Source organism: Tursiops truncatus, chromosome 2 (assembly GCF_011762595.2).
Source record: "Tursiops truncatus isolate mTurTru1 chromosome 2, mTurTru1.mat.Y, whole genome shotgun sequence".
In the NCBI taxonomy this organism is placed as follows: domain Eukaryota; kingdom Metazoa; phylum Chordata; class Mammalia; order Artiodactyla; family Delphinidae; genus Tursiops; species Tursiops truncatus.
In genome coordinates, this window is record NC_047035.1 from 110074091 (window position 1) to 110094834 (window position 20744).

The following is a 20744-nucleotide window of genomic DNA, read 5'->3' on the forward strand; positions in this document are numbered from 1 at the left end:
ATTAATGACCTTAGTGGTGTCAGGCAGGGCCAAGTGGAGGACAGGTGAAGCCTGTAAGTCCCTTTCTAATCCTATTCCCCATGAAGCAGCAAACCCAGAACGCCGGGGACCTACCTGCCAGTCCCAGGCCATTGTGTACCGGGTTCCCCTAGGAATAGGTCCGGTGGCCAGGGTGAAAACAAGTTATTGTCCTGATCAGTCCTGGTCCTTCGGTGGTCAACAGCTGAACTTGGATGGTGTTGCCTAGTTGCTTCTGGGTTAACGTGCTGCAGGCACTGGGTCGACTGCTCCTGGGATGTTCAGTTATAGCTCGGAGGGGCTGAGTTAGCGTCCTGGGCCACGTGTCAAGAGAGCGGGTTTCCAGTTTCACCAGCTGGTTAAGTGGTCCATTCATCCCTCAGCTTAGCCTGGCAGCAGGGGCGTCGTAGCGCAGGGGGAGATGCCAGTGTCTGTCATTTTTATCAGCCCATGCCTGAATTGCGTGGCCCATAAAGTGGGTTCCTTGGTCACTATCGGGGTCCTTTCCCCATTGGGTCGCCCCGCCACCATCCACTCCCGGGCTATCCACTGCATCCATCCAGATGCTGTCCCTTGCAGGCCGGCTGGCCACTGCTGCCCACCTGCACTGATTACCCCGGGCCAACCCATCGGTGTACGAAACCTCCCAAGGGATGGAGCCTGTGCCTTCTTCCACTAAAGGTGGCATCTCAGGAGGATCAGCTGTCTCCGTCAGGCCGGTGGGGTCCTCCGTGGTGTAGGTAACCAGGCCTCAGCGTGTAACTCTGCACTCGGTGGGCCAGTAGGTCAAGGGCTACGTTGCCTTCAACAGACACGCCACTTAGTTATGGTTCGGACTTGTGCGTGCCCGGACCTGGGCTTCTGGAAGGTATCCTTTAGCCACTCAGCTGTGGGATCCTGAGTAAGTACAGTCACTGGGGCGCCTCCTGGGATGGCTTTCGCCTGTTGTGAAGCATTGTCGATTGCCCAGAGCTGTTGTTCCAGCCCACGGCATCGTTATTCCGCCCCCTTCCACGGGTGGGACCAGAAGCCCAAGGGCACTCTTGTGATTACGCTGTTACCACAGGCCCCAACCAAACCGTTTCAGGTAACTGGCCACGTCCACCTCACAAGCCTGTCCCTGAGTTCACATCCCTAAAGCCCTGGATCTGTTTAACAGCCACCTTGGCTTGGGTGAAGGCATCTTCCTCCCCCGGGGTCCTCTCCCACTGAGCTCCCTTCTTTACAGGCTTGAACAAGGGTCAAAAAGCTTGGGCCAGATGTGGGATGAGAGGCCTCCAACAGCCCAACAGCCCCAGCCAGGTCTGTAATTGTTTCGGGGTGATGGGCCACAGGTGTGCTTGCATTTTGCCAGTAACTGCTGACAGTACCACTTTGGGCTTACCTGACCAGATAACACCCAAGTATTTGACAGGTCATCCAGGTCTTTGCCTTCCGTCTGCATTCTCCAGCCAGCCCTCTGCTGTCAAATGAGCTCCAAGCGTGGGGGCTGCTACTTTGAAACGGGAAACAGACCCTGAGGTTAACAGAATATCACCATTATGATGGGAGAGAGAGGATCCCTCCTGATGGTCTGCTGCCTCCGCTCTGGGGGAGAAAAGAGCTCTTCATCTGCGCCTGGGGGACAGGGAGCTCGATGACCTCGTCCCAATCTTCTTCCTCTTCATCAGTGTGCTCTGTAGGGTCCCACGCCTTGGGGTTCCCATCTGGACGGGCCCCAACCATCTGGACCCCCTGTCGGGGAAGCTACCTTCCCTTCAGCCACGCGGCGTGGTGGGCTAAGTGTCTGCTTCCCGTCTTGTTCCCTCAATCTGGCCATTAACGTTCCGGCAGTTTTGGTTTGGGCCAGCCTGGCACCCCACCTGTAGGCCCCTAACCTGAGCCTTGGGCACTTGCTCAGTGTCTGTGGCCTTTCTCAGCCTCCAAAGCAGCAGCCAGCCCACAGCCATGGCCACCCCTTCCACCGTCTGGCTTCTCTCTCCCCACAGTAACGGCAGCGACATCTCTGCAACACCCTCAGGGGGGTCTGTGGATTCGCCAGTCTCTTGGCGGCCCTCATTCATCAAGGACAGACGCCACAGGGCCCCGCACACGAGTGGATGGCCACCCCCCGGATTCCTCACAACGTTCCATGCCCCGTCCTTCTTCCCCGACATCTCGGTGCGCCCGGGAGTCTCCCCGGGTTCTCGGCTGGCTCGCCAGTTTTTGGGCTGCACTCCCGCAGGCCTGCAAGGCTTGGAGTGGCCCAGCCTTGAGACCAAAGGAACAGCCCAGAGACAGTGACAGAGACATCAGTGATTTGTCGGGTAGGGGATCTTACACGTTTGAAGCAACATCCTGGAGCAACACCCCACCGTGTGCGGCAGACGGGACTCGGCAGCCATCTTTGCTGCTCTGCGGGGGAAGGAGGTTACCAGTTATAGGGGGAATTGACTTCAGCTGGGCTCAGTTACCAGGGACTAATGAAGCCCTACAATTAAGAGGATTGGATAGTCATGGGAGCCAAGCAGGACCTGGTCGAGCTGGGGATGTACAGAGAGCAAGAGAACAGCCATCTTGAACGGCCTGACCATACACGTGACATTTCCTTGAGTTTAGGTCAGTGTGCGCTAGAGTTTGGGGCTGTGTCCCCGAAGGCACACCAACTGCGACACCCTGGCCAACTCCTTTTTTAGGTGTTTCTAGGTGTCTCTAAGGGGTGTTTCTCATGACTGAAAACACCTGCACGGGGTGGTGGCTACCTGAGTTCACTATACAAAAATTCTCAAGGTGTCTGCTTTACCTTGTCATGTGTAGGCTACACTTCAACTCGGGTTGCAAAACAGAAACCCCCTCCAATGCCACTTGGGGGCTGAGATTTTGTTCACCTGAAGGGCCCCATCACCAGAATTTCTGATTCAGCAGGTGAAAGGGGGGAAGAATCTGCATTTTCTCCTGCCATCTAGATGCTGCCAGCCAGGACCATACTTTGAAAACCACTGGCCTAGAGTTTTCTAGGTGGAGGGAAGCCAGGGTGCAATTCAGAAGTATTTCTAGGGCAACATTTTCAGTAAATTGCCCAAAGAGATCTTGGTCAAGAGGGACATGACTCTCCAAGGCTCCAATAACTTGCTGTGATTTCTTTTCCATTCTAAACACTCGTTTTCATACCTAATTTCTTATTCACTTTTTTTAAAAACTGTTTTCTTATCAAGCACCCCCAAAATTGTATAAGCTTCAGACCCCACATAACCAGGCCTATGCCTGCTCAGACGATATCCATTAAGTCCTTCTATGGAGAACAGGCCTGGAGCAGGCTTTGCAGTTAACAGTGGCCTTGAGGTAGGGAAGGGGTCAAACGAGGTTGCTGGGCAGGTGGGGGCCCTTGTGTGCTGAAAGGCCGCAGCTGGCTTATGGATTAAGAATATACAGACTTGTGACCTGCTGAGTCAGGGGGCACAAGCCACCCACGCAGGGGCAGCAGGCAGCTCCCTCGGCATCCAGCTCCCACTCTGGGGAAATGAAACCCATGGGGTCCTTTTGACTGAAGGCAGTTTCAATAGATCCACACGAAGGAAGTAGAGCCACAAGATTTATTGTTTCAGATCCCAGACGCCAGGGGGCGCAATGAGCCAGGGGAAGGACCATCCTCCGTCCCAGATCCTGAGGGAGAAGAGAGCAGGGTACCAAGTACCTATCTAAAGCGGGAGGGGTCGAGGTCACCAGCTTTTTATGGGTTTAAACGCTGAGTGGTTATTTTAAAAGGTGCCTGGGAAAGGCAAAGTGGGAATCCTAAACTCCAGTCTTTATGTCCACACTCTGGGCGTGAGGAGGGTTACCGTGCTGTAACATGCCTCAGCAGCAAGCCTGAGAAACAAAGCCGCTTTCCTCAAAGGCGTTTCTCTCATCACAACATGGCCGACAATGAGGCGTCTCCTGTTCAGCGTGGCCCTCCCCTGTGTTTTCTAGTAACAGTAGCCCAAAGCCCCCGGTGGCTGTGTGGTGAGGCTGAGACCCTCAGAGATCAAGAGCTGAGGCCCCAAGGGATTAAACAACTTGCCCAAGGCTAAGTGCCAACCTCCCACAAACCAGGCCCGCAGCCTCCTGCCTGGGCCCCAGACCAGCCACTCCCTCCCCTGCTCCAGGAACCGCCCTCCTCCTGCCTCCCAAATTCACTCCCAAAGTAAGAAGCAGCAGCAGCCAGCCAGGCTGGGCTCCACACCGCCTTTAGTCACACTTCTCACCCCTGATGCTGCCAGCAGACGGGGACTGACGGGGGCTGGGGGACCACTGCATGCAGGGTGAAAGGAGGCTCTGAGGCACAGGGCTCCCTGAGAGCACAGCAGAGGAGGCGGGGCCGGGGGAGGCGAGGCAGGCCCCCAAGACCCCTGCGCACACGCAGGCCGGCACTGCTGGGAAATGAGGCCGAGGGCCCGCAGCCGAGGGAGGAGACCGGGCCCCAGTGCCTCGGGGGAGGCGGGGGGGGGGGGGGCGTCCCATGGGGAACGAGGGCCCCTTTCCTGGGAACAGGCCTGCTGGTGGCAGGCAGAGACTGAGGCTGAGACAAGGCTGACTGAAGAGCCTCACGACGTCCCCACCCCTAGTGAGCGGCTCAGGGAACAGTACAAGTGCGTGAGAACTCTGCCTTCGGCGGCCACTCAGAAACCTGCAGTCAGCCTCACACGAAGGGGTGCCACGATCCTGGAGTGAGGGGGGAGAGAGAGCTTCTGGCAGAGGGAGACCAGAGACCAGGCCGGTGGATGGCGGGGAGGGCTGGCCTCTGGCTGCCCACGGTCAGGTGGCTCGACACCCCGTGCAGCCTGAGGTTGGGCGAGGATCTGGGGTGCACATACCCCTCCGGACTCAGTGTCGGCTGCTGACGTGGAGGGTGTAGAAGGCCCAGGGCTCAGGGACGTAGATGACGCCCGGGTACTTCTTCCTGAGTACTGGGTCATTCCATAGCCAGGCGACCCAGAGCGCCACGAGCAGGAGGGTGAGGGCAAAGGAGGAGAAGAGGAAGAGGCCGTTGCTGTCCAGGAAGAGGCGCTTGCGCTTCTGGTGCAGGACAAGGGCCAGCATGGCGAAGAAGGTGAAGATGAAGAGGATGAAGATCTGGCCCTCGGTGACCAGGTACCTAAGGAGGCCCGTGCGTGAGCGGAGGTGGGTGCCGTGACAGCCCATCCTGCCCGGCGTCCCTCCCTCTACCCAAGTACCAGGCTGCCCACCCAGTGGGTCAGATTAGCACGTCAAGTGAGGGGCTGAGGCAACCACTTCACTCTGAGCCGTGGCCCATACGCAGCATATTGACTTGGCTTGTAGAGTTACTGTTTTTTAAAACATAGAGTTTGTTGCCAGTATGTAAATAGCAGATTACCTGCCAATGTGGAGTTCTGGTTTCCCTGCTCACCTTAGGCTTGTATTCCCACGTAACAATAACGGATGAGGAGAAAGCAGCTGCTGCCTTTAGACAGAGCATTGTTCTGCAGCTTTGCCACAGTCCCCACCACTCCCTACTGCCTCACTTGATGCCTGCTTCATGCATTTCTGTTACCAGCTTGGTTCCTAAAGGCATCTGAGTTTGGGAATGCAGTTTCAGCTGACGGGAGTTGTCATTACTGTCTCGTTGAAGGCTGGGACAGTCTCATCTCCCAGGGTTCTCTCCATCTCTTAAGGCAGTACCTAGCATGTGGCCAGGAACTCAGTAACACTGGCTAGAGGGCTTCTGAGAGGTTATCTCGTCCACTCCCCTGCCTATAGATGTTGACCCATCCCACTCAAGGAACTACATAGCTCTGCAACTTGGTGGCTGTGTCACCTTGGGGACTTTCCATGACATCTTGGAGCCTCTGTTTTCTTGCTAATAAAGGGGGCATAAATGGCCCTATCTCTCAAGAACTACATACTTGGAAAAGCATATTGTTCAATAAATGGCCTCCTGTAGCTATCACTCTGGTACTGCTATGGGTAAGAACGGGCCGAAGCTCCTTCCCACGTCTCACCTCTTTCCCTCCACCCATTCCTGTTAATCCTGCCCTCAGCGGGCATGCGGATTTGCCCTGGTGGACCCCCACTGCTGGCCACGGGCAGCCCCTGGAGGTGGGCCGGAGCTGGCCCCAGGAGCGGAGGCCCTTTTCATTTGGCTGGAGGCTTCCCACCAGAGAAGGGCTAGTTGTTTCCAGGACACCCACAATCCCCAGGGGAGCCTTTCTCCAGAGCGGAAGTGACAGAGGAGGGGTAGGAGTCTGGCTGAGGCCTGGAGCCCCTGGAATGGGAAGAGAGAGCTGGAGGGAAAAGGAAACCAGGCAGGGAGCCCCTGAGGCCATGGAATTCCCCACATATCTGTCCTTGTCATCTCCATGATGCTCCATAGTTTACAAAGCCCCTTTCTCTCCCCCTGGATTCTCAACATGTCCTAAAAGGGAGACAGGTGGGTATTATTCCCATTTCACAGAGGAGTAAATTGAGGTCCCAAGGCCTTTACAGGGCCTGGTGTCGGAGATGGATTCTATTGGCCCCGAGGTTGCACTCTGAATGTGAAGAGGTCACACTCAGGCCTGGCTTCCTGGTCACAGAGCGGCCACCATAAGCCAGTCACAATCCCCACTGAAAGAGGAGGAAGAAGGGACCTCAACAGGGAGAGTCTCACCTGGGGTCACACAGCAGCCCTGTGGTCAAGAGCACATTTTCACTCCCTGGCTCACTAAGGGCTCCCAGCCTCCCCGCACCCCAGGTCCAGCGTCCACTCACCAGTAGTACAGGCCGCTGGGCACCACCAGGGGCAGGGCTGGCCCTGGCATTGAGCTCTCAGCTTTGGTGGGAGTGAAGCAGCCACTGAAGTACATGAAGAGGATGAGGAAGAAGGGGATGTACCTGCAGCAAGGAAACCAGTGCTGAGCCGCCCGCTGCCCTGTCTAGCTGCCTCCACCCAGGGCCTCTTCCCCGCTCGTCCTTGTACTGGTTCCCTGAATCATCCTATGCACTCACTTCATGGTTTACAAAAATGCCTGGTTCGGGTGGCACTCTTCCCTGGCAGCCTTTCCCGAGCAGGGGGTCCAGGAGGGAAGCAGGAAGATGAGGTCTGCTCCCTGAGCACATGCCGGTCAGAGCCCCGCAGGCTGGGGGGTGCAGGGAGGGGCAGCTCCCTCCCACGCGGCGCTGGCCACCCCACTCACTCCGTGTGTGTGTGTGTGTGTGTGTGTGTGTGTGTGTGTGTATCTGCCTCGTGTACGCACCCAAATACCAGCAGTCCCAGCTCCTCACTGCCCTGGAAAGGGGTGTACCCAGCAGGGTCGAGGAGGGAGAGGCCCGAGGTCCCAGTTTAAAATAAGGTGGGGGGGACAGCACCTGCCAGAGGACTCCAAGGAGCTCTGTGAAGCCCCTTCACCCACACTCAGCCCACAGCCTCACCCCCTTTCCACACACACACCATTTCACCCCAAAGGTACCGCCCTCTCTCCTCTCCACACACAGGCTGCTCTCCCCACGCACCTGTGCCATCACACCCCCCTTCTCTTCCCGCACACCACCTTGTCTCCTTCTCCACCTTCCCTCCTGCCCCTCATGTGCCCAGTCCTCTCCTGCTCCTTCGTTTCTCCAGCCTCTCTTCCTCTCTCCTCCTCCCGTCCCCAGCCTCCCACCGGAAGGGTCTTCTGGCACAGGCCAGGGAGAACTGGCAAGAGGCCTGCCTGTCCAGGAAGCCCCTGACCTTCCAGGTCCCCAAACAGAACCTAGAAACACAGCGTAGGGCAAGTGCAACAAGAGTAAGCCCACCTCGCTCGGGAGTGGAGCCACCCAGGCCCAGGGCTGGCTCCGTCACTAGCTGTCAACCCAGGGCCAAACCCCCTCCCACCGGCCCCAGCTTATCCTGTGTAAGGTGTGGGCCTGGAACAGATGACTGCCCCCAGCTTGGGCCCTGCATCTGCTGTGGCTGAGCCCGCATTCGTGAGGTTTCCTCCACTGTGGGTGGAGGGGTGGGAGGGAGGCGCTCCCCTGGGAGTTAGGAGGAGCGGGGGCACAGACAGCACCCTGCCCCCGCCCCACCCCCGCTCCAGTCCAGCCGGACCTGCTCATCTTCCTCCCCGCCTCCATGCCCAAGACCGCAGCCCGACCTGGCGGGCTCCCCATCCCCATCCCCAGGGTGGGGGAGAATGTTTATCAGCGCTGCAGCCTCGGCCCAGGGAGGACAGCCACTCGCTGCCCTCTAGTGGCCGCCGCGGGCACCGCGGGCTGGCGGGAGCGGAAGGCGGCGCGGCGGGAGCCAGAGCTGAGTGACAGCGCTCCCGCCGGGAAGAGCACGCCATTCCAGCCGCTGCGCTCGACACCTGGAGACCCCAGGCCCTTGTTCAGTGTCACCAAGGCCGGCGGCAGAGCTGGCTGGGGCCACGGGCCCCATTACTCACCACATGGAGTGGCCCAGGTACTCGTCGTAGTAGTAGAGCAGCTCAAAGGAGTCGATCTGGGGGCGGCAGAGGCGAGTCAGGGGCAGAGTGGGAGGGGCTTCAGGGGAGGTGCGGGACCCACGCAACCCGGCGGCCCCCCTCCCTCCAATGGCCAGGCCTCCCCCAGCTGCCCTCAGTCCCTCCCTACCCGGAGGAAGGGGCCCTGGTGGGAGCCTACGTGCCACTTCCTAGCAACACAGGAGCATCCTAGCTTGGCGGGGGCGGGGGGGGGGGGGCTGCCCTCATCTAGGGCACCGTGATAGGTCAGGCAGCCTCTTTGGGCCCCAGGACGGATCGCACTGCCGGGGTGGAGGCTCACCAGCGTCTCCGGCTTGAGATTCTTGATGATGGGGTTCTCGCGGACTGACAGGTGGTTCTGGTAGCCGCTGAAGATCAGGCGGTGGTTTACAGAGTCACCCACCAGGTGGATGCTGGCGCCCATGATGAAAGTGATGATGCTGACATAGATCATGGAGCGCGGCAGGGTGCGTGGGGACCGCTCGATGAGCTGAGGTCAGAGGGAGGCCCGACAGCATGACCCCCGCCTCCACCACGATAGGAGCCGCCCTCTGCTTCCCTCCCTCACACCCAGAGTGGGATGGATGCCACCAGCTGGAACGTCACTCTCAAATTGGTGGGTCCCTTTAGTGGGGCCAGTCCAGCCTCCAGTCTCACAAGATCCCTGTGAACCCAGCAGCGGCCAGGGATCAGCACCCTCTTGTGCTGGAGAGGAAACACACTCAGCAGGGCCAGCTCTGCCCAAGGTCACACACACCCACGGGCTGTGCTGGAGGTGACACAGGCATCCAAGCGCCAGGTCCTGCCCTCCCACCACCCCCAGTTCTGCTCCTGGGTCACCGGGCTGGCCTGTTGAGGAGACCCTCCTGTTTCTGAGCAACTGAGCAATCCAAGCAAACAAAAATGAAAACGACAGGGATGCGGCAGGTGCTTCTGAAACTAAGTTCTTTTACTAAAGACCCTCTGAATTCTGAGATTACACCTTCCCTATTTTTCGGAGATCTGAAATGTCTCTCTAAAAACAAAATGATGGGGACCGTAAACAGCAATAGTTTTAAGAGCCCTTATGTGGCACAATGCAAAGCCAGCATTGCCGAGAGCTACCTTGGAGATAGCCATCACCCAGATATCTATCTCCCGCAGCTATCTAGGAGATAGCTCTGTGTTCCCAGTAGTAGCTCAAAGTCAGGGATCTCCAGGCCAGAGGAGAGAGTTCACCCTCCTTTGCTGCCCTTCCTGCCACCTGGCCCTCACCTGCCTTCCCAACGGGTCCCTGACCTCGCCCTGGGCGATCCAGCCACTCCTTCCACCTCAGCCTCCCCAGATGTCTTGTGGCTCCTCTAGCACGGCCTTGTCTTCAGGTGCTCCTGCCTGAAGGCCTCTCCCAGTTCAACCCCAAACACACCAGGCAGAAGCCCAAATCAAACGCCCCTCCTTGGGGAGGCCTTCTCCATCCCTCCTGGCCAGAGGCAGTCCTGCCTCTCCTGGGGCTTGACAGGTCCCTCTATCACAGCCTTCATCCCCCAGAGTTAGGCAGGGGACAGTCTGATTCAGGGCACTCCCGGGGCTTGGCACCAGCTCCCTGCCGGGTGGAGGAAGACATGAGGGTGGGAAGGGAGGGCAGGGAGCCTTGGACTGTACCTTGAGCAGGAGAAAGGGCGTGATGATGTTGTAGGCCATGTGGAAGTAGTCCCCCACGCTGGGCTTGTTAAGCGGAAACCACTCGAGAGGAAACACCAGCTGGGGAGCAAGGGGAGGAATGATTTTTACTAGGCACAGCCCCATGAGACCCTCAGAACCTCTTCTGCACACACTTCATTCTTTCTGTGATCTCTTGGGATCCTCTCAGCAGCACTGAAGTCAAGGTGTTTTCAGACAGACAAACTGAGTCCCAGAGAAGGTAAGCACACAGTAGACACAAATCCAGGGCCTGCCCCTGTGTCCCTCTCCCTGTGGGTACTAAATAAAGGTCCCTGGGTACCGGCCTGAGAGTTGGAGGCTCCTTTGGGACTCAGTTGTGCACCAACGTTCTGGGTGACCCTGGGCAAGTTCTTCCCCTCTTCAGGCCTCAGTTCCCCCATCTGTAACACGAAATGTGGCCCAGGTGATCTACATGGACCCTTAAGGATCTGGCACTCCAGGTCCTAGGATGATGACAAGATCTCCTGGCCACCCAGGTATGGAAAAACACTCTGTCCACTGAGCAGATGGACCACTTCCAAATCAGGTCGAAACTATACCTTATGAAACAAAGGAGAAAATAAGTGAGTTCTACAAAGATTCAATTCTTCCTTTTCTACCTTCCCTGAGAAAGGCAGGCAGGCCAGGGCTGTTCCTCTGTCTAGAATGCCCTTGTTCCTCCTACTGCTCTAGGCTGTGAGTCCCAGCCTTGTCGGTGTCAGTGGGAAAACCTCTATTCGAGGTCAAAACACTTCACAACCTCCGCCCTGCCACACCGTACACCCACTATCTGTTGATTGAGAACACGTGTAATGACCATAAATTTCTATCAAAAATTCACCCTGCAGAAATAAAACTCTCAGGATATAAGAATCTCAATCTCTTTCTCTTTACTTGCTGGGTGCATGTATCTCTGTATCTTTACCTATAGCAAGATATATATGTTGGCTGAAATACTCTTTGATAGCAAAATACCAGAAATAGGCTGGCTACTTGAATACACTACAGTACATCTTTTCTATAGGTTAAGCAGCCATTAACAGAAATGACACCTCATGTGTACTGACAGGGAGATATCCATGATATATTCTAAAGTAAAACAAGCAAGTTGTAAAACAAAGTATAAAGTAAAATCTCATTTTGGTTAGAGAAAAAAAAAAGGATGTATACATATGTTTGCATGAGTAGAGAAAGGAGTGGAAGGATGAGCCTCAAACTGTCAGGGGTGGAACTGGAAACGGAAAGTCTCACACTTCTTTATACCCCTGGGTATGAACTGACTTGTTATAACTATGACATATTACTTTTATAACTTGTAAAAGGTTTTATTTTGTAGTTATTACAAATTTGGGACTATCATGGGTACATTTGAAAAGCTCCAGTGTATACACGAGTTTTTCAAATGTATATTCCTGATAAGCCCACTTAGGGTTATAGTGGCCACAGCAACTCTGAGCAGGATGGGGGAAGTGATTTGCCCTGCAGGAGACCCCTACTAGACCTGATGAGGCTGAGTCCTAATGAATGAGAAGAGCCATGAGCCTGCCCCTGGCCTCATCTCCCCTCTCCCTGTAACACCAGTTTGATGGGCAGCTCCTTTGTCCCCCAGTATGTGGAACCTTCATGCTGCACGGGGGCTCAGAGCAGCTAGTCCAACCAGTCTTCTTACAGATGAGAGAACCAAAGCCCAGATGACACTGACTTGCCCAAAGTCACTTATGAACCTGACTGGGTGCCCTGACTCCTGGCTCAGTCCCTTTACTTTCACCTACATTTAAAAGACATGTAAACCTTATGGCAAGCCTGAAGAAAGAAGAATCAGGAGCCACCATACCTCCTCCCCGACACCATTGCCAGGAAGCTTTTCTTCATCCCCTTCAAGTCTTTGATCCCATGTATACAAGACTGTTAGGGCCGTTACTAATTGGCAGGCAGTCAATATGCATGACACTTAGGCATGTTTTTTCTCCTTAAACGTTCCAGGTTGCTCTAGAGTATTCGTAACTCCTGTCTAATGCCCAGGTAGCATCCTCTAGCCTGCGTACAGCAAAGCTGATTTACCCAGTCCCTACTGCCGGACACTCAAGTCCCTTCCAAGTTTTGGCTATTGTAACAACACTGCAATGAACACCTTCGGTACAGAGGCTGTCTTCTTGCTGATTATATCTTCAGGGCAGATGCTCGGCAGGGGTCGTACTGAGTCGGGAGGGATGAACATATTAGGGTTCTGGATAAAATCATGATGGAAGGGGGTGGGTTCTGGGGCCAGAGTGCCTGGGGGCAGGTGCTGGCTCCTCCACTTGCTGGCTGGGTGACCTTGAGCCGGTTATTTGCCCTCTCTATCCTCGACTCTTCTCATCTATAAAATTGAGATTCATGATAGCATTGGTGGGAGAACTAAATAAGTGTAAACACATGAAGAGCTTAGAACAGAGCAAGCGCTCCATGTATGTTAACCGCTATTTCTAGCTGTTATTATTCATTCAGTACAAGTATACTGAGCACATATCTTGCTAGGCACTATTCTAGGTACTAGTTATCGCCTTGACAAACTGCTTTCCCAAGGGGCTTTGCTAATTTGCATTAGCACTAGCATGTATGAGGTGTCAGTTTCAGTGCTGGGTATTGTTATTTTTACCACCCACATGCAAAAATTAACACCTTAGTTCTTGGTGGGAACTCACTCAATTTTTTCACCTTCTGTTACCTGTCTGTCTGTCTTATCTATCTTATTCGTGACCAGTGAGGGGATTTGGTGCTCTTCCAGTATTAATCTCCGTAGAGGCTCCCACTGGACACTGATGCATGAAGTAGCCTTGGAGGGAAGGGGACAGTTTCACCAGATGACACTAAAAATTACCCAAGGCTCAAGTCATACATGATAGGCAAATTCGGCCTATACTCTTCACCTCCAGAAAAACAATACTATCCCAAGGCTGTGGGGAAAGCAGGTGGGATCCTTTCTCATACCCCACTGTCTGAATTGGTGCTTTGGTTTAAACCTGGGTGTGAGATATGGGGGGAGGCGCAGTATGACTAGTCAGGCCCCCCCGGATCCCCCGCTCGCTGGCAGCTGCCGCACTGGTCACAGTCGTAGAACTAAAGGACATGAAAGCATCCAGACCTATTCTCACAGTGTACTGGTAGAGGCAATGACTTGTCTGAGGTCACTCTGACAATTGAAGTCACCCTGTCTCCTCACTGCTGGTCAGGGCTCTGTCCACAGCTTCACACTCACCATGGCAATGGGGCGGCCAAAGTCTAGAATCCAGTTCTGCAGGGTGAAGTAGAACCAGAGATCAAGGTGGAAGGGAGCCGTGCTGGCAGCCTCATCAGCCTTGACGGAGCTGTGCCTGGGAAAGGGGCAAACAAAAGGGGTCAGCTCTTCTCTCCTCCCATGGGAAGCTTCCCCATGAAGATGAGCCACAGAGATTTGAGAGCAGGAGGAAACACACATGATTAAGTTCTAGGAAAAGGTTTTGCTGGAAATACTGTGGTCCATGGGGAGGTATCCTGGGAGTAGATTCCATCTGCCCTGACCTTTGCTCCTCTATGATTCAGGCAGGAAAATGCCCAAAGGGTATAATAACTGTTGGGTTTTCTTACCTATAGGATGATGGGGAAATCAGATGGGGCAAAGGATACAAATGTGGCTGAAAAGCATGAAACATGGTGATGGATGATGACAGCTAACCTTTATTGAACACTTTCTATATTCCAGGCACCACTATAGCTCTTTGCAAGTACCATCTCATTTAACTCTCTTAATTCTCACAGAAACCATCTGAGGTTAGAATATTACCCCCATTACACAAGTGAAAAAACTGAGGCCCAAGATGTTAAGCAACTTGCCCAAAGTTACATAGCTAAATATCTGAACCTAAATGATTAGATTCCAGAGCTTATGTTTTTAACCTCTAACCCATCATTGTATCCACAGTGATTGGTCCACGGAATGGGCATGTGACCTGAGCTGGATCAATCAGAGCCCTCTGGTGAGATGTGCCTTACAGACTATACACTGAGATGAACAGGGGATCTCCCTTTCCCTTGGTTTCTGAACCATGAGGAGGTAGGAAAGGGGCTGCAGGTGTCCTTCTTCTCACCAATCCACAGTGAAACCTAAGAAGGAAGGCAGCAGGGACAAGGTGATGTGAGAGACGTGGCAAGAAGAGGAAAACCATCTGATGACACAACTTTGGATGCCTGTCTCTCCTGCAAAGCAGTCAGCCACCTGCTCTTCACAAATGAGCTGAAGCTAAAGGGCCAGTGCATGTGCCACCTCCTCCAAGAAGGCTTCCCTGATGAAGCTTTTCCCAAAGCCCACTACAGGGAGTGCATCATCCCTAACTCCCACTCAGGCCATGACATCACAGGGCTGGAGTTTTGCTCGTATCTAGACCCTCAAGAAGAAGGGTGATTTTAAGGTTCTCTCAGCTCACCAACCTCCCCATCAGAGTACAAATCCTCTTTACAGTGTCCCTGCCACTACTTGCATACTTCCAGTGACAAGCAGCTCACCCCTCCTAAGACGACTGAGGTGTAAGTTGTACTGCCCCATTAGTGCCAAGACCAGGAGCTGTGTGATGTGAGTCCATATTCTCCAGAGTTTTCAGCTCCGTACCTGATTTATGCTCAGTGATTACTGGCTGATATAAAACAATCTCCGTTACCAGTTACTCATTCGTTTTAGTGGCAAACAATAGCTTAGAGGCACCATGAAAATTTTACTCTGTCAACACTGCTATTGCTTCCATAACTTTCTGGGATCCTTTTTAGCCAATTCCAAGTATGGTCCACACTGGGCTGCTAGAGCAACCCAGACACAGAGAGGCAAGCTCTTGGAGGATCTCATCATCCTCTAGCGGCAGGCAAGGCAGGTGGAGTGGGCCTTTCCTAGGTCAACTGAGTCTTCCTGTCCCCTCTACTCAGTGCCCACCACTTACTGAGTGCCGACTGTGTGCTGTGCTAGGAGCTTCACCAGCACCATCTCATCTAATCCCCACAGCCAGAACAGGAGGCTGTTACCCTCCCATTTTACAGATAGGGATACTGAGGCTTAACCAAGGTTACCCCCGCTAATAAGAAGCTGCATCATAAGGAAAAGAATAAAAAAGAGTGGACATATGTAAAAAAAAAAAAAAAAAAAAAGGAGCTGCATCAACTATTCCTTTTGTCAGCCTTCCTACTCCCTCCTTCTTCTGGTGAGAGATGATGTATCCTGAGCCACAGGGAGGGCCAGTGACCCAGGCCGGAGCAGTGGGACTTTTCTCACCAGAGTTGAAAAGAGCATCTTCCTTTCTGGTGCTGGGACGCTACAGATGAGAGCGCGGGGCTGCCTGTGGCCAAGGTTCCAGCCTCAAGGGACAGCCAGGTGAGAATGAAGCAGCCCTGCAGAGAGGAGCAGGGAAAGAGGAGAAGAAGGCCTCAGAGGGTTCACATTCCCAGTTCCAGGCGTTCCCAAGGCAATGGTTTGGCCACAAGAGCCAATACATTCCCTTTTGCTAAGGGTGCTGTAGTTCACACTGGCTTTCTGTCACTCGTAATCCAGGAGTCCTGAAAGGCAGAGAATTCAAACCTGGGTCTCTAAGGATTCAAGACCTGTGCTCTAAGTAGCTTGCTATTTTGTTGCTGATTATTATAAGCTTTGTGGCATATCAGGAGATCAAGATAGAGAGGGATCGGTGTAGCCTGAAGCAGTATGCAACACCTGCAGGAAGAAAGGGAGCCTGGAAGCATGGATGGGTGGATTCCAGTAGGCAGAAAAGCAGCAGGAGAGCAGGATCAAAGGCCTGGAGGTGGAAGTGAGAAAGGTGCTGAAGGGAGCTCAGATGCCTGGCTTATTGGTGGAAGGAAGAGGAGGGGCTGCTGGGCCTTTGGACGGGGGCAGACATTCAGTCATTGTCTGAGACAAGTGACTGGTATAGAGGCCCCACAGTGCCCCTTCCCCTTTGTGACCATCAGGGAAAGGCCTCAAAAAGCAGATGGTGGCAACCTCCGGGCCTGAAGAACTTGGATGGGGAAGGAGAATGACAGTCCTCAGTGTTTTATTCTGGAAACCTTCAAACTGGGCAAAGAGCAGGATGTTTGGTACAGGAAATAAAGGCGTTTTGAAAGCCTGGGAAGCACTTAAGTGTGGGTCTCTGGAAGCTGTGGATACGAAGCACACACTAGGGGCTCAGGGACTATTTCCTCTTCCACCTCAGGAGGCACTCAGTCAAGGGGGACCCCCATCAGGAGTCCAGCCTGGCTGAGCAGAGCAGGAAGAAAAAGGGCAGGTGTAGGGCAGACACCTAACTTGGGAATCAAGATTCGTGAGCATCTGACTGGTTTTCTCCTGTTGGGACTCTGAGCACAGGGGGCAGATCATGAAGGGTGAAGGCATCCTCTCCCCCAGCCCCTCTCTTGGGGATGAGCATCCTCAAACCTAACCCAACTTTCTGACTTCACAGACTTCACACACCTAGCCTCCAGCCATGCCAGCTCTAGGCCTCAATCATCAGAAACTCCTGCTGAGAACAACAGTGAAAGCACAATGGCAGGTAACCCAAGACAAGGATGGCCTTTAACCTCCTCCACGGCTTTACAAGTCTACCATCTGGGAAAACTGATACCACGACAGTTGGGGAGCGCATACCATACAGCAGCGGTCCCCAACCTTTCTGGCACCAGGGACCAGTTTTGTGGAAGACAATTTTTCCATGGACGGGGGTGGGGGGGGGGCGGCGGTGCGGGGGGAGGAGATGGGGGATGGTTCAGGCAGTAATGCGAGCAATAAGGGGGATGGTTCAGGTGGTGATGGGGAGGGATGGGGAGTGGCAGATGAACGATTGCTCACTTGCTCACCTCCTGCTGTGCAGCCCAGTTCCTAACAGGCTGTGGACTGGTACCGGGTATTGGGGACCCCTGCCATAAAGCACATAACATATAGATGAAATATTCAAAGCGGTCAGCAGCCTCAGGCATGGTGGAGTCAAGCAGGGACCTACGAATGGGGACTATAGAGGGACTGATTTTGGTTCTATATACACGATGGGGAAATACCTGACATGATGACAAGCTTGAACAAAAAATGAGAAAATGAAGGCAAAAAATAAGAGAAAAAAGGGAAAGGCAATTAGAAACTCCAGGAAAAACAAAAGCAATATAAGAAAGCAAATGTAACTGTTAAACTTACTGGACTCTGTAGGGAACAATATTTACATGGCTTAACTAATAAAAACATTGTATACTGATTTCCAAAGTTCAGAATCAATCCACAGACAAAACATGGAAGGCAATTATGGTTAAAAAACAGCAGGTAAATACTGTGAACCTTGACAACTTGAAAGTAAAACTATAGATGACAGGAGTTGGGGAAACGGTAAAGAATGCTAGAGATTAGGGTAGGAGACTAATATTCTTTTAAAAAGGAATCAAGAGATACTGCCCTTATTGTAAATCAACTATACTTCAATAAATAAATAAATAGGTAAACTTCGGAAAAAAAAAAGATATTGCTTTACAGTTGACCATAAAAGAAATAATGGTATATACATATTCCTTAAGGCTACAAAGGTAACAAAGAGCAAAACTAAAAATGGTGATACAAAACCATCTTGTGAAGACAGGAGCGGCATAAGTGAACCAAATCATAACAGTAAATTAGTGGGTAAACATTAGCTTAGAGGCAACTGATAAACCAAGAAATAGCAGTTGAGCATAGCTTTTTTTTTTTTAAATAAATTTATTTATTTAGTTTTGGCTGTGTTGGGTCTTTGTTGCTGCTTGTGGGCTTTCTCTAGTTGCAGTGAGCGGGGGCTACTCTTCATTGTGGTGTGCGGGCTTCTCATTGCAGTGGCTTCTCTTGTTGCAGAGCACGAGCTCTAGGCATGCGGACTTCAGTAGTTGTGGCTCACGAGCTCTAGAGTGCAGACTCAGTAGTTGTGGCGCACAGGCTTAGTTGCTCCGCGGCATGTGGGATCTTCCCAGACCAGGGATTGAACCCGTGTCCCCTGCATTGGCAGGCGGATTCTTAACCACTGCGCCACCGGGGAAGCCCTGAGCATAGCTTTTGAGTGTGGACTTTGGAGATTGCCTGGGTTCATATCCCAGCTCTAGCACTAACCAAATCTTGAGCAAGTTACCTCCCGGGCCTCAATGTTCTCATCTGTAAAATGGGGGATAATACTAGATCTTACGTCAAGAGTTGTGGCTGAATTAAATTATGCAAAAACTTTTTCTTTTTTTTAAATGCAAAAACTTAAGAGCAGGGCCTGGCCCACAGAAAGTGGTATGTACGTAGTATTTGTTATTATTATTTAGAAATATGAATTTAATTCTGGTAGAAACAGTTAAAGGAAGCTAACATGGTTGTCTCTGGTACTAGGGAGAGGTGGAAAAAGGGCCACTGCTTTTTACTCTAAGCCTGTCTGTGCAGTTGTATTTAATCATGGGCATGTATCACTTTGATTACAATACAAAAAACTGTCAACAGAGCAGGCGAAGCTGGAATAGAGTCCCTTGAAAGGTAGTGAGCACCTTGTCATTAGAGGTATGTAAGCAAAGCATGAATGTAGCAGAGGAAATCCAAGCATCCTAGAAGTCAGACAGGATGATTCTGCCTACTGTCTTGTGCAGCAATGATATTGAGAACCGGCCTACAGGCACCCAATGAGGGGGGGCAGAGACACCCTGGAAGACAGCCAGCCTCTCATGCCATCCCCACGAGCAACCTGGATGGTGGGGAGCTCATGTAGGAGTAAAGAGGAATAGCCAGAGTGGAGCAGTAAGAACAGAAAACAGAAGCCCTGGGTTTAGGCCCTGGTTCTTGCCGGCAAATGATGTAAACCTCCTTAGACCTCAGTTTCCACATATACAAAATACAAAAAGACTGAGTAAGATGCTGTATGTGGAAACCCTGCATATGAGATAAAGTGGTGACCATATCCACTACTCACACACTGTTCTAATTGGACTACCACAGTTCAAGGCAAAGACTCCCAACTTATAGGTGATCCGGAACAGAGATGTCCTTAGTAGCATGAAAAAGAGCTATTCTCACCCAAGTCTCTCAGACTTCTTCTCAGACTTCATCCCAAATCATACCACAAACTTCCTAAAACTGAGCACACTAGTGCTCAAAAACCTTCCATGGCTCCCCGGTGCCCCACAGAACAAAAGCTGCATCCTTAACCTGACATTTAGGGCAGGAACTAGGGTGAGGCAAGTGAGGCACACAGGGCCCAACATTTAAGTAGGCATAGGGGAGCCATGGAAGGTTTTTGAACACTAGTGCCCCAAGAGCATCTCCTTAATTTCTGCACTCAAGGCTCTCACTCTGGTCCCAGCTCTGCTGCCATTCAAGGCCCTTCACAATCAGTCTGCATCCTCCTGCCACTGTACACAAAGAAAGCTCCAGCACCACTGCAGTCCTTGCCTTTCCCAAGCTTTCCCCTGGCTGAAACAGCCTTTCTTCCCCTGTCACCTACTGAGTTCTTTGAGATGCAGCTCAAGCTCCACTTCCTCCAGGCAGCCCTCCAAGACGACCTCTCAGCCCCTGGACTGTTCCTCCCAGGCCCACCCTACCGGACTGTGGGACCCTCCTAGCTTCACCTTACCCACCGTTTTAGTGCCTGGCACAGCGCTGGACACAGCAGAGATGCTTAATGAATGCCTACTATGTGCAATGAATGTCTATAATTTGTAAAATGGTATGAAAGTAGAGTGGAGGGAAAGATTAAAAGGTGGCTTCTGTACCTTTTCCTCTGCCCCAAGCACCTGGTCTCAGCTACATAAACCAATAACTTCCCCTTACTGAGAGAAGGGAACAGCAACCATGTGGAAAAAGCCCTTCCTAATTCTTTCTCTGGAGGGGAGCTTCCACATTTCGCTGTCTGTTCCATTTACATTCCCACATTCTTTGGTTCCTCGGGGCAAGGAGTGAGTCTCCTGTTAATATCAGAACCCAAGTCAAGTTTAGAGGCACCCCGAGAACTCGGGTTGGCGCCCGGAGCTTGCAGGCGCGTTGGGGTCCTTAGTGAGCAGAGATGTCCTCTGGGCCCGCCGCCGACGTCCCCACCCCGAGTTTCCTGGACCCCAGCTGAGCGACTGTCCTAGAGCCGGCCGGGCCGCTGGGCAGTTGAACCCCGCCGCTGAGCCTCCCTGGGCACGGGGTTCCCCCAGAAAGAGAAAGGAGCGCGGAGGCGGGGCTCAGGGGAGTGAGCGAGAAGCAGCTGCAGGGATAGCGCGTGGACTACCCACCCGGGCTCCGTGGCCCCGGTCCCCCGCCCTCCCCGTCACGTGGCGGGGCTGTGGTTCAGCTCCGCCCGCCGACGCGCGCCCACCTGGCCTGCAGGAAGGAGGCGCCCGGCTGCGCGCCCGGGCCACCCGCCGCTCCCGGGTGCTGCCGCCTCCGTGCCGCCGCCTCCATGGCTGCCCCGCCGGCCGGGCCCTCCGCCCCGCTGCCCCGAGCTGGAAACGCGCTTGGCTGGCCTGACTGCCGCGAAAGCAAACACCCAGCGCCGGTCCGGACCGGCGGGAGAGCGCTCGGCCCCAGAGGCGCGGGCCAGAGGAGGGGCCGGCGGGGGGCGGGACAAAAGACGCGCCGCGGGAGCGCGGGAGGCGGGGCCG

At 53.4% G+C, this 20744-nt stretch overlaps 1 protein-coding gene across 11 annotated transcripts in view; it reads right to left on the bottom strand.

Annotated features, from left to right (window-relative positions):
* The window catches only part of LOC101334017 (CLN6 transmembrane ER protein), a 68401-nt gene that overhangs the window by 15351 nt on the left and 32306 nt on the right, over nt 1–20744 (bottom strand). For 2 of the 11 annotated variants that reach the window (XM_073801168.1, XM_033851884.2), the window contains 6 exons: nt 13372–13486; nt 10439–10534; nt 10095–10193; nt 8755–8943; nt 8397–8452; nt 6745–6867 (listed from right to left, as the gene is read on the bottom strand). In XM_073801168.1, the coding sequence (XP_073657269.1) occupies nt 6745–6867; nt 8397–8452; nt 8755–8943; nt 10095–10193; nt 10439–10534; nt 13372–13486 (678 nt within the window). Of the gene's footprint in view, nt 1–3576; nt 5132–6744; nt 6868–8396; nt 8453–8754; nt 8944–10094; nt 10194–10434; nt 10694–12264; nt 12493–13371; nt 13487–15408; nt 15525–20458; nt 20700–20744 lie in introns of those variants that run through there. The other 9 variants (XM_073801172.1, XM_073801176.1, XM_073801174.1 and 6 more) reach the window with 9 other exon arrangements.